At 44.7% G+C, this 17,983-nt stretch overlaps 1 protein-coding gene across 2 annotated transcripts in view; it reads left to right on the forward strand.

Annotated features, from left to right (window-relative positions):
* Window positions 1-17,983, forward strand: part of NF2 (neurofibromin 2) — a 1,458,300-nt gene that overhangs the window by 186,063 nt on the left and 1,254,254 nt on the right. For both annotated transcript variants that reach the window (XM_044068458.1, XM_044068457.1), the window contains exon 3: window positions 16,824-16,946. In XM_044068458.1, the coding sequence (XP_043924393.1) occupies window positions 16,824-16,946 (123 nt within the window). The remainder of the gene's footprint in view (window positions 1-16,823; window positions 16,947-17,983) is intronic.

Raw genomic sequence — 17,983 nt, forward strand, 5'->3', positions numbered from 1 at the left:
TGGGGTTATTATCAGTAGAGCATTGGTACCAATCAATGTTAACATCACTCATAATTATAGTTTCTTGTGGATAGTTATTCGTTAGCCAGCTTAATAAATTCTCCAAAGTATTTGTATTATTCCCAGGAGGGATATACATAACAACTAAGTTAATACTTTTTTCTTTATTCAATTGAATTTTTAAGGCGAGTGTTTCGGCATTAGAGATTTGTGGTGGTTGGGTAGCATTAATGGTAACGTTAAGGTTATTTTTAAAAAAAGGTGAGCCATACCTTTTTGTTTCTGTCATTCCTAAATATATTGTACCCTGGTGGGATGAGCTCATTATCTTTGATCTCAGGCTTTAGCCAGGTTTCAGTTAGACATATTATGTCTGGTAAGTAAGTATCTAAGAGAGCATGCAAATTATGAACCTTTTTGTTGACACTTCTGATGTTTAGGTGGAAAATTTTTAGCGACTGGGATGTTATTGGGGGATTTACAGTGCAGTCGGGGTTGTTTGTTGATATGGGGCCAGGGTTGGGGTGGATATCTCCATCCCTAGAGATGCTTTTACTGATATATTCTAAGAGTTTTAAAAATTTCTGTATTATTTTCTGGGTTTGCTTGTTTTTGGGATGGTTCGGGTTCAGTTTGCTTCGATGGTAATAGATGTTGTTAGTTTTTGAATGGTAGGGCTGTTGGTAGTTTACTTCGAAAGGGAGTGGGGATCCTGAGGTTGTCGTTTGTTTTCTAGGGAAGTGGTAGCCTGTGTATGGTTGGTCTTCATATTTACTGATTTGGTATAAACTAACTAACAGTGGGATTAAGAAATACAAAATTGTTATTTTTACCATATTCGTAGTAAAGGAATTAAATCAACTTCTGCTAAGAATCCCACTCCCTCAGATAGGGATTCTGGAGCATTAGACCAATAGGATAAAAAGGTATACACCTCTGCTACTGTTGCTGTTAGAGCACTAAATTGTCAGTTCCATATTCTAAAATTTCAGCAACATACCATGGAAGTCCTCAAACAAAAAATATCATCTTTTCCTGCTTGTGCAGAAAATAGTTACAAGAGTTGATGCATTCTGCAACTCAAGTAACTAAGCACACCTTACAGTGTGGTTTTGATGCCCTAGAAGCATCTTGCATGGCAGCAGTCACTGGTTCTGTCCTTAGAAGGCATGCTTGGCTTAAGGAATGGCCCTTGCCAGACCATGTCAATCCATATTATTGGATGCACCCTTGCGCAAATTCAACTTGGGCACCAAAGCAGAGGAGGTATTAAAAAAGATGGAAGAAAAAGCTAAATCTGTGCAGACAGTTAAGAACTTCCTGCAGGTCCAGCCACCCAGGTTCAGTAGGCATTGCCCCTCCAAGCACTTATCCTTTCCGGCCCCCTCCAGGTCAGCTCAGCCCAGGCCCTGGGGAAGCAGGCCCCCCCAGACAGCAGCCCCAGGGAATGCCGAGATCTAAGCAATGGAGGTCCTCCTCTTCAAACCCAGCGAGTGCTAAGCCACCCCCTCATGATAAGAACACACAGTAATTTTCCACTTCCACCCCCTCCCTCTGGCCACCTGCACTTGCCCCTAGGAGGAAAACTCTCCTTCCATGCAAGCAACTGGGCCGCCATTACCAACAATCACTGGGTCCTCAACATAGTGTCCCAGGGATACAGATTTTATTTCCACACACTACCGACTCCAAAAGGGTTCTCAGATCTTCCCCCAAACTAGTGGGCAGTGGCCAAAAAGTATGTCCTTTCCCTACTCTCTATGAAGGCAATAGAGCACATTCCTGCAGAACAGAAAGGCCAAGGTTTCTACTCCAGACTCTTCCTGGTAGCCAGAAAAGAGGGCACCTGTCACCCCATCCTCGATCTATCCATTTTAAACACCTTTCTGGTAATACCAAAATTCAAAATGCTCACCCTCCAGCTACTACTACGTATGCTCTCCAAGGATGCTTGGTTAGCCACCCTAGACCTAAAAGAGGCCTACCTACACATCCCAATCAAGGAATCATGCAGGAAATATCTATGTTTCAGGGCAGGATCACTGCACTTTCAGTTCTCTGTGCTTCCCTTTGGCTTATCCACTGCTCCCAGAGTTTTCACAAAATGTCTGGCTCCCGCCATTGCTTTTTGCAGGCAAAGAAATTTTCAAATGTACCCATACTTAAGACGACTGCCTAATTCAGGCAGACAGTCAGGAAAAGCTGCTCAAGCACCTTGCCTTTGTAAAGGACCTACTGACCTCCCTAGGGTATACTGTCAGCGAAAGGAAATCCAAACTAGTACCCACCCAAAAAATTATATTCCTGGGAGCAAGCCTGGACACAGCATCCCAGATGTTATTCCTTACACCAGAAAAGCAAACCTACCCGACAAACTACTTCTCTCAACTAGCCATCCGACCCCAGTTATCCGCAAGGAAAATCCTGCAAGCTCTGGGGTTCATGGCTTCTTGCATTTTAGTCATTCCATATGCCAGCCTACATATGAGGAAACTACAGTGATACCTAAAAAGCCTTTGGTGTCAGGACTCTCAAGACCTGGAAACTCTTGTACCAATGATACCTTGTTAAAATAAAATTTTTCTTTGGTGGGCAGCAGCATGCTACCACAAGGGACTACCCTCTCACAACCCCACCCCACCCAGACCATCACCACAGATGCATCAGACTGTGCCTGGGGTGCACACCTGGACGGCAGGTGCATACAGGGCCAATGGAGCCCACATCAACGTAAAAGAGATGTTAGCTGTCCAGCATCACTGACAACTTTCAGACCCCTGCTCTCCCAGGGGTTATACTGATCAAAACAGACAACACCACTGTGATGTGATATATCGACAAACAGGGAGGGACTCGCCTTGTACCCTCTGTGCAGGCTCGCCATTGCCCTTTGGCACACATCCTCAGCCATGCAACTTCACATACTGGCACAGTTCTTGCCAGGCTTTCTAAACTCTCTGGCAGACAACTTGAGCAGAAATCTTCTGGACCCACACGAGTGGCAGCTAGACCAAAGAAACTTCACCCTTGTAACTCAGAAATGGGGCACCCTGAAGGTCGACCTCTTTGCTTCCCTCTCCAACCCTCTCCATCCTCAGCCATGCAACTTCACATATTGGCACAGTTCTTACCAGGCTTTGTAAACTCTCTGGCAGACAACTTGAGCAGAAATCTTCTGGACCCACACGAGTGGCAGTTAGACCAAAGAAACTTCACCCTTGTAACTCAGAAATGGGGCACCCTGAAGGTCGACCTCTTTGCTTCCCTCTCCAACCATTAGCTTAGCAGGTTCTGCACCAGGGAACCTCACTGCAAGGCCTGGAAAGTAGATGCTCTGTCCTTCCAGTGGGTCAACGTCTCAGTCTATGCATTTCACCCACTACTGCTCATTACAAGGGTACTGCTCAAAATAAGGGAGGAAAAACAGAGGACAATCCTGATTTTCGCAGACTGGCCTCACCAGCACTGGTACCCATTGCTATGCAGCCTGTCACCTCTGCCATCATGGCATCTCCCTCAGATCCCAACACTCCTGACCCAGAGGGAAGGAGAATTCATGCATCCTCAATTGCAGACCCTCAGTCTGGCCACCTGGCTTATTTCCTGACCACTGCACAAGCTACCAATCTCAGTAAACAAGTTCTAGATGTTATACTTGAGGCCAGATGCCCTAGCACTAGAAAGTCTTATGCTGACAAATGGAAAAGGTTTTGCACCTGGATCCAGGCTAAGGGAGCGGGGATGGCACAGCCTTCCCTACCTCTCATCCTGGATTACCTTTCTGATCTACTACACAGGGGTTTATCTTTTTCTTCTATTAAAATTCATGCCTCTGCTGTCTCTGCTCATTTCAGCACAGAGCCACCTCTTTTCTCATACCCTCTCATCAAACAGTTCCTAAGAGAGGCTAACAACGTGAGGCCACCCAGAAGAGCACCTACCCCAGCTTGGGACCTAAACTTTGTGTTGGAAAAGCTCACCCTGCCCCTCTTTGAACCAGCAGCTTCAGCAGAGTTAAAGTTTCTCTCATGGAAGACAGACTTGCTTCTGGCCATCACTTCAGCAAGAAGGGTATCCGAACTACAAGCACTAATGGATGTAGAGCCCTTCATTATTTTCCATGCTGACAGGGTCTCCCTCAGGAATAACCCATCCTTCATGTCAAAAGTGGTGTCCAGTGTGGCTCTCAACCAAATCCATTAATTTGCCCACCTTCTTCCCTAACCCACAAAACAAGGGGGAAAGGATACTGCACTCGCTTGATGTGCACAGACAGCTCAGATTCTATCTGGACAGGACTAAAACATTTAGAAAGACTGATCAATTGTTAGTCAGCTTTGCTGCAGGAGCAGAGGGCAAAGCCATATCAAAACAAACCAATTCCAAATGGGTAGCACACTGCATCCATTTCTGCTACAAGCAACATGGGAAACCTTCCCCCAAGGGGGTCAGGACACATTCTACCAGAGCAACCTCCACCTCTACAGCTTTCCTCAGAGGGGTCCCCACCAGGGACATTCTGGAGGCTGCAACATGGACATCAGTTCATACCTTCACCAAACATTACCATCTGTCTGTCTTCTCCAAATCCAGGGCAGGCTTTGCCACCGCAGTCTTGCAGGGCATCCTAGCCAGCCCCCAGTCTTCTTAACTGCCTCCACCCTTTTCTTCAGCTTTGGAAATCAACCCAAATGTGATGACTCCAGCAGTGAAACACGAGGAACATAATACATATCTGTACACTTACCATAAATGTAGATTTTTGAATGTATTCAGTGTTGCAGTCCTGGTTTCCCTCCCTCCACCCCCCTTGTCTGTCACTCACCCACTCTTTCTTTCTCCCTCTCTCTCTTTCCTTACAAGGAACTTTTGGTATTTACTTTCTACCGGTGGTGTTCTTCCACTATAACCTAGCTCCCTCTTGTGGGCGCCTGACAGGGCAAGAAAAACTGATGTAATGGCGTCGGCTGCCTTATTTTATACTACTGACAACCTGACAGTCAGTCTTGGAGCGACAGCAACCAACACAGAAATACTAAGCTTCTGGTATTTGGGCCGTCTGAGGGCTACCCTGGCAGGGATAACCCAAATGTGATGACTGCAAGAGTGAATACACTCTAATATCTCCATTTATGGTAAGTGTACACAACTGTACTTTCTCCATACATTGGAGGTACATAGACAATTATGCTTTTACCGTCACAAAACCAAAACCGTTAAGGATTCTCAAATGTTTATTTCATTTGCACCAAACAAGTTTGGTATTAATATAGTCTCATGATGTTCTTCGTGTTTCGTTGTTGCAGTCATCACATTTGGGTTATCTGCCTGCAGGTAGCCCTCAGCCGGCCTGAATACCAGAGTCTTCGGATTTCTGCGTCGGATGCTGTCACTTCTTCCATGATGTCAGGTGTATAAAATATGCAGCCGACGCCATTGCATCAACCTTTCTTGCTGTGTGATGCCCGAAGCAGAAGCAGTTCGCAAGTGCCGGTAAGCCAACTCCTGAAATTTTCATTTTCGAGTTTCTGACTTGAAGTCTTCAAAAAGATAAGTACCCCATTGGAGATCCTTTTTTCTTGTCCTAACCGATGTTAGAAAAAATGAACAATTGTATTGTCTTGCCTGTGGAAAGCAAATACCTCATAGAGATTTTCATTCTTACAGCGTCACCTGTTTAGGCCCAGACCACGACGTACCGTGCTTTTGGTTTTGTGCCTTGTTCAACACCCAAACTATTCGTTGTCTGGCTATTTTTGTAGCTAAATACTTTCGTTTTCGATCTCCATACTCCAAAATGGCTTCGTTAAACCATCCAAATACCGATCTGAAAAAACGTAAGGATAAAGACAGAGACAGACTGCGTAGGTCCAAAACTGCTGCAGACACTTCCATTAAGCTAGTCACCAGTCCGCCGGTACTTGGTGAGGTGCTTTTGCAGCCCCTGATATACCCACTACTACAGATTTGCATGCCTCTGCTGAGACACATTCAGAGTCCAGTATGCCATGAGATGCTTCTTCGACTGTGGAACCTGCGGATGTCTCTACCTTGGATGGGTCCGGAGCTGCTGTGCAGGCACCGGCTTCTGAGGGTGCATTCAGGCCTACTGATTTTCATATTAAACTGACAGCTTCGTTTCAAGCTAAGAATACCGAATTCCTCAGGCCTAAAGTTCCCACTACGCCTAGAAAACCGACCAAACCGCATTCTCGGGCTCATATGCTTCAAAAACAAATGAGTAGAATGGCTGAAGACCTTATTACCTTAATTAGGAGAAGCCAGCCTTCCCCTTCTAAGAGACCTAGAACTGATTTTCTTTTTGATTCTTCTGATCAGGAATCCTGATATCTCTGTTCCTTCTGACTACCAAGATTTACCCTTATTTACTTATGAGGATTCTGATGCAGAGGATTCCATTCCCTCTGCTTCCCCTCCAGAAAATGTTTCTTTTGGTGAAACCTTGCATACCCTTGGGGAGTATTTCCACTGGGAAAGCCAGGACTATTCTGAGTCCAAAAAGGGACTTAGGGAATTTTTACTCCTGTCTCAACACAGGCCTCTAGCTATCCCTCCTGTTCTGGAGATTGTAGATGATGTTTTCTTGGAATCCAGCCTTGCCCCAGACACTTTGCCTCCAGCTCCCAGGAAACTGGACAGGTACAACAAGGGTACCTGACTCTCTCAAATTCCTCTTCAGGAATCCTACTGCGGATCCAGAGACCATTTCCCAAGGACCGAACGGCATTAAGGCTACTACTGCCAAAAATCCTACCCCTTCTGATAGGGACTCTAGAGCTTTAGACAGATTGGGTAAGAAGGTATACACTTGTGCTACTTTGGCCATTAGGGCTTTAAATTGCCAGTTTCATATGTCAAAGTATCAGCATATTATGGGACTACTTAAACAGAAAATTATGTTGATTCCTGACTGTGCTGAAGACAAAGATTTGCAAGAGTTGATGCATTCTGCTGAACAAGTTGGTAAACATACTTTGCATTGTGGTTTTGATGCTTTAGAAGCATCTTGCAGGGCTGCTGTCACTAGGTCTGTACTTAAAAGGCATGCTTGGCTTAAGGAACAAAATTTGCCAGATCATGTTAAAGCTAAATTACTGGATGCACCCTTAATCCAAGACCGCCTATTTGGCAACAGAGCAGAAGAAGTCCTCAAAAGGATGGAGGAAAAAGCTAAATCTATGCAAACTATTGAAGATTTCTTACAAGTACAGCCTCCTAGATTCAGTAGGCATTGGCCTTCAAAGAACTGATCATTTCCAGTCCCTTCCAGACCTTTTCAGTCCAAACCCAGGAGTAGCATCCCACCAAGACTTCAGTCTCAGGCTATGCACAGATCTAAGCAGTGGGGGCTCCCACTTCCAAAGCAGGGAGTAGTAAGCCACCCCTATGGAAAAATGGCACAATGACTTATCCTTAACTCTTTCAAGCCCTGCTCAACTACTTGCTCCCTTAGGAGGAAAACTCGCCCTGCATGCAAAAAACTGGGAACTCATTACCCAGGACAAATGGATTTTAAACAGTTTCCCTAGGATACAGATTCCACTTCCACTCTCTCCCAACCCCAAGTGGATGGCCAGACCCCCCCAAATCAGTGGGCGGAGGACCCAAAACAAGTGCTCTCTCTCCTTGGTATCAGGGCTGTTCAACCTGTCCCAGCAGAACAAAGGGGGCAAGGTTTTTATTCAAGACTGTTCCTGGTTCCAAGAAAAGAAAACTCCTGGCGTCTTATCCTGGATCTGTCTATTTTCAACACCATTCTGGTGGTTCCAAAATTCAAAATGCAAACTCTTCAACAGCTTCTTCCTATGCTAGCCAAGGATGCCTGGATGGCAACCCAAGACTTAAAAGAAGCTTACCTGCACATCACAATAAGGGAATCCTGCAGAAAATACCTACGTTTCAGGGTGGACTCCATGCACTATCAGATGTTCATCGTGTTTCACTGCTGCAGTCATTACACTTGGGTTATCCTGCCGTCAGGCGGTCCCACAGTCGGCCAGAGTTCCAAAGTCTTGGTCCGGCGTCGGTTGCTCTCTCTTTTTCCCTGACGTCAGTGCGACGGGGTATATAAGATGCAGCTGACACCATTTTCTTCAGTCTTTCTTGCTGTGCGGTGCCCGAAGCAAAAGCAGTTTGCAAGTGCCGGTCAGCTGACTCCTGAGATTTTCGAATTCGAATTTCAGAACCGAAGTCTTCAATAAAGCTAAGTACCCCATTGGGGAAACTTTTTCTTGCCTCAGACCGATGTCAGTAAAAGTTAATAATTGTATTTCTTGTGGGAAGCAAATACCTCATAAGGATTTTCATTCTTACTGTATTCCATGCCTAGGCCCAGACCACGACATCACTAGTTGTCGGTTTTGTGCTAGATTTAACAAGCGTACTAGTAATCATCTGTTTGATTTTGCTCGCCATTATTTTGGCCGAAGGTTCAGTTATACCATGCCGTCAGAACAACCGATGACCGGAATACACAAAAAACACAAAGACAATGATAAGAACAGGCATCCGAGGTCCAAAACTGACGATGAAGCCTCTTCTAGGCCAGTTGCCGGTTCTCAGTGCGGCACATTCGCAGCCCCTAACACCCGCTACCTCAGAGCCACAGGCCGCTTCCGACTCCCACGTGGAGATTTCTAGGCCTCTGGAAACTCAAGGTATTGGGCCTACGGAAATTAACCCCTCTGATGGGTCCGGAGCCGCTGAGCAGGCATCGGCTTCTGTGGGTGTTTTCAGACCTTCACAGCTTACCATCAAAACAACAACCAAGTCTAAAACTCCATTAAAGACAAAGAAACAAATACAGCTTTCACCAGGACAGGTTTCCATGCCTAAAAAACAGATGCTGAAAATGTCCGAAGACCTAATTACACTGATCAGGGGTTCCCATCCCCCCTCTGATAAAAGGCCTAGGCAGGATACAGACTATGATTCCTCTGACCAGGTTTCCATTTCTTCTGATTCCTCTTCAGACCAGTGGTACTCTTTACCCCCCTAGGAGGACTCTGATGCTGAAGAATCAATCCCTTCAGCCTCTCCTCCTGAGGATTACTCTTTTGGGGAAACCTTACATACCATGAGGGAGCACTTCCATTGGGAGAGCCAGGATTATTCAGAATCCAAGAAAAGGCTCAGAGATTTTCTTTTATTGCCTCAGCACAGGCCCCTTGCTATTCCGCCTGTGTTAGATATTGTGGGTGATGTGTTCTCTGAATCCAGTTTGACCCCTGATTCTTTGCCCCCAGCACCAGTCAAGCCAGGTAGGTACTACAGAGTCCCTGACTCTCACACATTTCTTTACAAAAACCCTGCTGCTGACCCAGAAACTATTTCCCAGGGTCCCAAAGGGGTAAAGGCTTCCACTGCTAAAAATCCAGTTCCCTCTGACAGGGATTCTAGAGCATTATATAGATGGGGTAAGAATGTTTACACTTCTGCAACTCTAGCAGTAAGGGTTTTAAATTGCCAGTTCCACATGCTTAAATTCCAACAATACTTAATGTCTCTGTTAAAACAGAAAATGCTTACAAGCTCAGAAGGTCCTGACTATAAGGAAATGCAGGATTTATTGCATGCAGCTGAACAAGTGGGAAAACATACTCTCCAATGTGGTTTTGATTCATTAGAGGCTTCTTGTAGAGCCGCAGTTACAGGATCTGTGATTCGAAGGCATGCTTGGTTAAAAGAACAAGGTTTAGCAGATCATGTTAAGGCAAAATTACTGGATGCTCCTTTACAGCATGCTATCTTGTTTGGTGTTAAGGCAGAAGAGGTATTATAGAAAATGGAAAATAAGGCAAAATCTATGCAAACAGTGAAGGATTTCTTACAGGTACAGCCACCTCTATTTAGCAGAAATTGGCCTTCTAAAAATTGGTCCTTTCCAGTGTCAGACAGACCACAAAGAGGCAGATATCAGCCACAAGGCTCTTACAGACCACGACAGTGGGGTGCTTCAACCCCAAAGGAGGAGAAGACAAGTCACAACCTTATAGGAAACAGTCCCAATGACTTCCCCCTTCAAATGCCAAGCAAGCTCCCTTAGGGGGAAAACTAGCACTTTTTTCACAAAATTGGCATATAATCACCCAAGACAAATGGGTTCTGAATATTGTGTCTCAAGTTTACAGGTTCCACTTTCACACTATACCAAGGCCAAACGGAATGCCAGACCTGCCACAAAATCAATGGGCAGAGGAACAAAAACAAATTACAGCCCTCATGGAGATGAGAGCTATTCAAAAAGTGCCACAACAGGAACAAGGACAAGGATTTTACTCAAGACCTTTCTTGGTCCCCAGAAAGGACAAAGCTTGGAGACCCATACTGGACCTCTCTACTCTAAATACTTACCTGGATGTTCCGAAATTCAAAATGTGGACACTACAGCAACTTCTTCCCATGCTGGGCAAGAAGGCTTGGCTTGTTACTTTGGACCTCAAAGAGGCATACCTGCATGTCCCAATCGGACAAAATTGCAGAAGATACCTCAGATTCATAGCTGGCACAATGCATTACCAATTCTCTGCACTGCCCTTTTGCTTATCTACTGCGCCCAGAGTATTCACAGAATGCCTGGCACCAGTAATTGCATTTTGCAGACAAAAAGGAATTCAAATATATCCCTACTTGGACGACTGTCTTATTCAAGCAGAGAGCAAGGACCATTCTTCTAAAGCATCTGGCATTTGTAAAAAGATTGCTAATTTGCCTAGGGTGCACAATAAACGAAAAGAAGTCAAAACTAGTGCCCTCACAAGAGATAATATTCCTGGGTGCCAGCTTAAATACAAAGGCCCAGATGGCTTATCTCACGCCAGACAAGCAAAGACAACTGACTCAGTACTTTCAATTGATGGCAACAAAAGCTCAACTCCCTGCAAGAAAAATTCTGCAGGCCTTAGGGTTCATGGTGTCCTGCATACTACTAATACCATATGCCAGACTGCATATGAGGAAATTACAATGGTGCCTAAAAAGTGTTTGGACTCCGCTGTCACAGTTTGGAAACAGTAATACCACTTATTCCCTGCCTACAACAGGAGTTTCGATGGTGGGCACAGGCATGTCACTACAACAAGGGACAGACTTTCACTTTACCCACAGCCAGGCAGACACTAACAACAGATGCTTCAGATTATGCCTGGGGAGCACACATGGCAGGAAAATGTATTCAGGGCAAGTGGGCCGCAGACCAAATGCATCTTCACATCAATCAAAAAGAGATGCTAGCTGTACAAAATGCCCTAACAGCTTTCAAGGACCTTCTGCATCCAGGACAACTATTACAAAAGACGGACAACACCACAGTTATGTGGTACATAAACAAGCAAGGGGGGCACTCATTCCTATCCCCTCTGCAGACAAGCCATGACTTTGTGGAACACAGCACTGACCTATCAAGCTCATCTGCAAGCACAATTCCTGCCAGGAAAGAAAAATACTCTGGCAGACTACTTAAGCAGAAACCTCATGAATCCTTATGAGTGGAAACTAAATCCACAAGTATTCAGCATGATAACACAAAAATGGGGGTGCCCAGACATGGATCTGTTTGCCTCCCCTCTGAACTGCCAACTACAGAAATTCTGCACAAGGACTTACCACACACAAGCATGGAAAGTGGATGCTCTCTCGTTCAGCTGGAAAAACCTAAAAGTTTATGCCTTCCCACCACTTCCTCTCCTTTCAAAGGTACTCCTAAAAACCAGACAAGAAAGGCCCAAAATGATCCTGATTGCCCCAGACTGGCCACGCCAGCACTGGTACCCAATCTTAAAGAATTTGGCTCAAGGCCCAGCATGGATTTTACCTCAAATTCCTCATCTTTTGACGCAACAAAACAATTAGATCCTGCACAGCCAGCTCAAAACCATAAACCTGGCTGCATGGCAGATTACTTAGCCAAGCAGCCAACACCTCTCTCTAAAGCTGTTATGGATATCATTTTGGAGGACAGGAGGCCCAGCACCAGGAAATCCTATTCAGAAAAGTGGAAACAATTCTCCGCCTGGAACCAGGCTCAAAGCTTTGACCCTCTTGTTCCAAACATTCTTCAGATATTACAATACTTAACTGAGATGCTGGACAAAGGCCTATCCTTTTCATCCATTAAGATCCACGTCTCCGCCATCTCAGCTCATTACAATGCGAAACCTCCTATTTTCTCTCATCCATTATTAAAAGAGTACCTCAGAGGGGCTAAAAACATAAGACCGCCCCGGAGAGCACCAACACCAGCTTGGGACCTCAACTTTGTCTTGGAAAAACTAACTTTACCTCCTTTTAAGCCAGCCAATTCAGCAGAATTAAAATATGCGTCATGAAAAACTGCTCTGCTTCTGGCAATAACCTCAGCACGAAGAGTCTGAGTTACAGGCACTAATGGCAGTAGAACCTTTCATCATTTTTCACCAGGACAGGGTTTCTTTAAGAACAAACCCTACATTTATGCCAAAGGTGGTATCCAGTGTGGCTCTTAACCAAACTATTCACTTGCCAACATTTTATCCAAATCCCCAGAATAAAGGGGAGAAACTTCTGCACTCATTGGACATACACAGACAGTTATGCTTCTACTTGGACAAAACAAAAGCTTTAAGGAAAACTGAACAATTGTTTGTAGCATATGCTGCAGGATCACAGGGAAAGGCCATTTCAAAGTGGATAGTACACTGTATCCGTTTCTGCTACACGCAGCATGGAAAAACTGTACCTAGCAACATTAGGCCACATTCCACCAGGGCAACAGCCACTTCAACTGCCTACCGTAGAGGAGTACACCTACACAAGGATATTTTGGAAGCTGAAACTTGGAGTTCAGTGCACACCTTTACCAAGCATTATCACTTGCCTCTTTACTCTAAATCCAGAGCTGGCTTTGCTACTGCAGTACTGCAGGGCCTCATAGCCATCCCGAATCCTTTATAGATCCAGCCACCCAACCTCAGCTTTGGGATTCTACCCAAGTGTAATGACTGCAGCAGTGAAACACGATGAACATAGTACAGTTTTGTACCTACCATAAATGTTGATGTTAGAGTGTATTCACCGCTGCAGTCCAGGTTACCCTCCCTCCATCCCCACTTTCTTACCTGGGACTTATCTATACCTTTCTACCCTATACAACCTATGTGTGTATTTGCTTGTAACTGAAGGTATTGTTTTTATTTTTTATGTATGTTTATTAGCAATATATATTGCCTACCTATTTGGGGGCACCTGACATCTGAGGCAAGAAAAACTGAAGAAAATGGCGTCAGCTGCATCTTATATACCCCCGTTGCACTGACATCAGGGAAGAAGCGACAGTAACCGACGCCGGACCAAGACTTTGGAACTCTGGCCAACTGCGGGACCCCCTGACGGCAGGATAACCCAAGTGTAATGACTGCAGCAGTGAATGCACTTGAACAACTACATTTATGGTAGGTACAAAACTGTACTTTCTCTGCACTTCCCTTTGGCTTATCTACTACGCCCCAGGGTATTCACAAAGTGCCTAGCTCCAGCCATTGCATTTTGCAGGCAGAGAAATATTCAGATTTACACATACTTGGATGAGTGCCTGATTCAGGCAGAAAGTCAGGACCTGATACTACATCACCTGGCATTTGTAAAGAGACTTCTAACCTCACTGGGGTACACCATCAACGAGAAAAAATCACACCTAGTACCTTGCCAACAGATGGTATTCCTGGGAGCAAGCTTGAACACAACTTCCCAGATGGCATTCCTCACTCCAGAGAAACAAGTTTATTTGACCAACCTACTGGCCACAAAAACCCAGCTATCTGCAAGGAAAATCCTGCAAGCCCTGGGGTTCATGGCCTCTTGAATTCTGTTAATTCCATATGCAAGACTGCATATGAGGAAACTTCAATGGTATCTAAAAAGTCTATAGTGTCAGCATTCTCAGGACCTAGAAACAATGATTCCTATCATTCCTTGTCTAAGGGCAGAGTTCCTTTGGTGGGCAGAGGCCTGCTACCACAACAAGGGACTCCCTTTCACTCTGCCCCCTGCCGCCTAAACCCTAACAGAAGCATCAGACTATGAGAAATGCTAGCTGTACAGAATGCTCTGACAGCCTTCAAAGAGCTTATTCTTCCAGAACAACTATTGGTAAAGAAGGACAACACCACAGTTATGTGGTACATAAACAAGCAGACGGGAACCCATTCCTACCCACTCTGCAGACTAGCCATGGCTCTGTGGAACACAGCCTTGAGCTACCAAGTGAACCTGCAAGCTCAGTTTCTGCCAGGCAAACTAATTTCACTGGCAGACGACTTAAGCGGAAATGTCATGGACCCACACGAATGGAAACTGGAACCCAAAATATTCAAACTCTTGAGGAACAGATGTGGGACACCAGAGGTAGACCTGTTTGCCTCCCCTCAGAATTACCATTTGAACAAATTCTGCACCAGAACTCCCCACAGTCAAGCTTGGAAAGTGGATGCCATGTCCTTTACCTGGGAAAGCCTCTCAATTTATGCCTTCCCCCTGTGCCTCTCCTCTCGAAGGTTCTACTAAAGATAAAACAGGACAAGCCAAGGACAATCCTTATTGGCCCAGACTGGTCATGCCAGCACTGGTACCCCCTTTTGCGCAGTCTGACAGGGCTGCAACCATGGCACCTGCCTCAAACACCTTCCCTGCTGTCCCAGCAGGAGGGCCAGATTCTGCACCCTCTGCTTCAAACCCTGAACCTTGCAACCTGGCTAATTCCCTGAGCTCACCTCTAACAACTCTCAGTAAGCGAGTGCTGTATGCCATTCTTGAGGTAAGGAGGCCTAGTCCTAGAAAATCCCTATTCAGGAAAGTGGAAAATATACTGTTCCTGGAGCCAGGCTCAGGGGATGGGCACAGTGGTGCCCAGCTTACCTCAGATTCTAGGTTATTTAACAGAAATGCTCCACAAGGGCCTTTGTCTTCAATTAAGATTCATGCCTCAGCCATTTTAGCACATTATAATACTGAGCCACCCCTCTTCTCGCATCCTCTGCTAAAATAATTCCTTAGAGGGGCCAAAAATGTAAGACCACCCCCCCAGGAGAGCTCCCACTCCAGCCTGGGACCTTAACTTTGTATTGGAAAAACTCACTCTTCCCCCATTTGAACCAGCTGCTACAGCAGAGTTGAAATTCCTTTCATGGAAAACAGCTTTACTTATAGCCATCACTTCTGCAAGAAGAGTGTCTGAACTGCAGGCCCTCATGGCAGTGGAACCCTTCGTTATCTTCCATGTGAACAGGGTTTCCCTCAGGACTAATCCATCCTTTATGCCCAAGGTGGTGTCTAGTGTGGCTCTAAACAAGTTCATTCATTTGCTTACTTTTTCCCTAATCCTCTAAGTAAGGGGGAAAGGATACTGCATTCTCTGAATGTGCACAGACAGCTTAGATTCTGTTTGGACAGAATTAAGCTTCTCAGAAAATCTGACCAGCTGCTAGTTAACTTTGCTGCAGGGGAAGAGGGGAAGGCCATTTCAAAGCAAACCATTTCCAAATGATAGCCCATTGCATCCATTTCTGCTACATGCACCATGGAAAACCTACACCACAGGGGATAAGATCACATTCCACCAGGGCTGCGTCTACCTCTACGGCATTTCTCAGCGGAGTCTCTACCAGGGACATCCTGGAAGCTGCTACCTGGAGCTCTGCATATACTTCCAGCAAGCATTACCACCTGCCTTTCTTTTCTAAATCCAAAGCTGGATTTGCCACAGCAGTCTTACAAGGCCTGATTGCTTGCCCTAATGCTCTTTAACTGTCTCTACCCTACCTTAGCTTTGGGAATCAACCCAAATGTGATGACTGCAACAGTGAAACACGAAGAACATAGTACAGCTGTGTACACTTACCATAAATGTAGATGTTCGAGTGTATTCACTGTTGCAGTCCTGGTTACCCTCCCTCCAGCTCCCTGACTTCTCTTGTCTCTACTTTCCTTCTTGTTTGGCATATATTATATGATGTGTATTTGCTTTTTGCTGGGGGTGTCCCATACCATATAATTGCTTCCTATTGTGGGGGCACCTGACATCTGGGGCACGAAAAACTAATGTAATGGCATCAGCTGCATGTTTTATATCCCTGACGACCTGACATCATGGAAGAAGCGACAGCATCTGACACAGAAATCTGAAGAGACTGATATTCAGGCTTGCTGAGGGCTACCTGCAGGCAGATAACCCAAATGTGATGACTGCAACAGTGAATACACAACATGTACATTTATGGTAAGTGTACACAACTGTACTTTTTGTAGGATGTGCTGATGCGATGTGATGAGCTTTACTTACAGAGTTCAGCTTGCCCAAGGGTGCATTTTGATAGTTTTAGATTCTAGAGTGCCATGTATGAGCAGTGCATTACTTTGGTGCAGTATTATACCATTACGTTGTAGTATGTCCAAAACTGCAAGTCAGTACTACTACACTGTAGAATGATTTTTATGGTCAGTCTCTTATGAAAATGGCTTTACTGATAACCCCCATTCTTCTTTTTCCTTTTAGAGGGGGCAGTCATGGTCCCCAGTACCTTAATTTTAATGTTATGTTAGCCCTCAAGACAGGAAAATGAGGATAAAAACTGTATGTGGATCTTGTCAGCACATAGATTATCTGCTGGATGTTTGTGCAGCAGTTCAGATTGTACATATGAAAATACTGTTAAATTTTAGTAGCTATGCAGTGACAGTTTTTCTTGCGCTTCTTGAGCATTGAACATTATTTGTATGTTTTTTTTTAATTGCAAGACCTTTCAGCTGTACTGTTTTTGCTTCCCTTCCAGGTACTGGATCATGATGTTCCACGAGAAGAGCCGATCACATTTCATTTCCTTGCAAAGTTCTACCCAGAAAATGTGGAAGATGAATTGGTACAAGAGATTACACAGCACCTTTTCTTCTTGCAGGTACAGAAAGGGCACAATTAATACCCAAAATGCTTTGGGATTAATTTCATGTGACCAGTTGATCCTTAATTTATTCCAGAGATGTACTCTCATGTAGGTAAAAGACACAGACACTTGTACAAGTTCTGTAGGGCTTAGTGATTATCTTAAGTGAAGTATTCATGACTTTATTCTGCATTTAGATGTGTCCCTAATTTATGTAGTTGTTGTGCTTTTGTTACAGATAAAAGCAAAATTGCTTTGATCGCATCTTTCTTTGAAGAGGATATTAGTGTTAGTGTCACAATGCAGAGTACTGCTTTCAGGAGCTCTTCTCCCAATAGCAATACAGCACTTGGAATGGCACTCCCTCCACCTATCAGAAGTATGTAGTGTGGGCTTAAGAAGTTGGCCTCCCAGACTCTGTCCAGTTCAAGGTTTTCCAACAGTTAGAGCTGTAGAGAGTGCTTGTAGAGGTACCAGACTTGACCAGAGGCACTCCACATGTAAGAAAAACAGCAGAGGGCATTTGAGAATAAGTCCTCATTTACTGGAAGAGCTTGTAAGAGATTGTTTATAGTAGAAGATGGTTCATATAACACTAAGGATGGGTTTTGTGTGATCAACGTTGTGTCTTGGACAGAAATAGTCATCTGAATAATCATTTTGTGCTAGAACATTGCAATAAACTTCTTTAGTACAGCCTTCCTTTGTTAGCAGAACTACTTGAAGACTCTGGCTACTGCTTAATGAATTTGTGGGCTGAGAACAAGTGATAACCATGTAATTATTTGTGCCTGAAAGGAGTTTGAAGCATGCTGATGAAGCTGCTTGCCCCCGTAGCAGAATGAACCTTATCCTCCTCCTTTTAATTGCTGCCATTTTATATCTGATTATTGCCCTTCTCTTTCACATACTCTGATTTTTAACCCAGTGCACCTTCTTTTGCTTTGTGCTCTTTAACAGTTCTGACTAAATGTGAGATATGTCAGGGTTATTCGGGTAAAGATAACTCAGCTATATTCTTGCCACTGTGTGACTTAGAGCTGGTAAGAAAA

The sequence above is a fragment of the Protopterus annectens genome, chromosome 4.part0 (assembly GCF_019279795.1).
Source record: "Protopterus annectens isolate FY-2018-M chromosome 4.part0, PAN1.0, whole genome shotgun sequence".
NCBI lineage: Eukaryota > Metazoa > Chordata > Ceratodontiformes > Protopteridae > Protopterus > Protopterus annectens.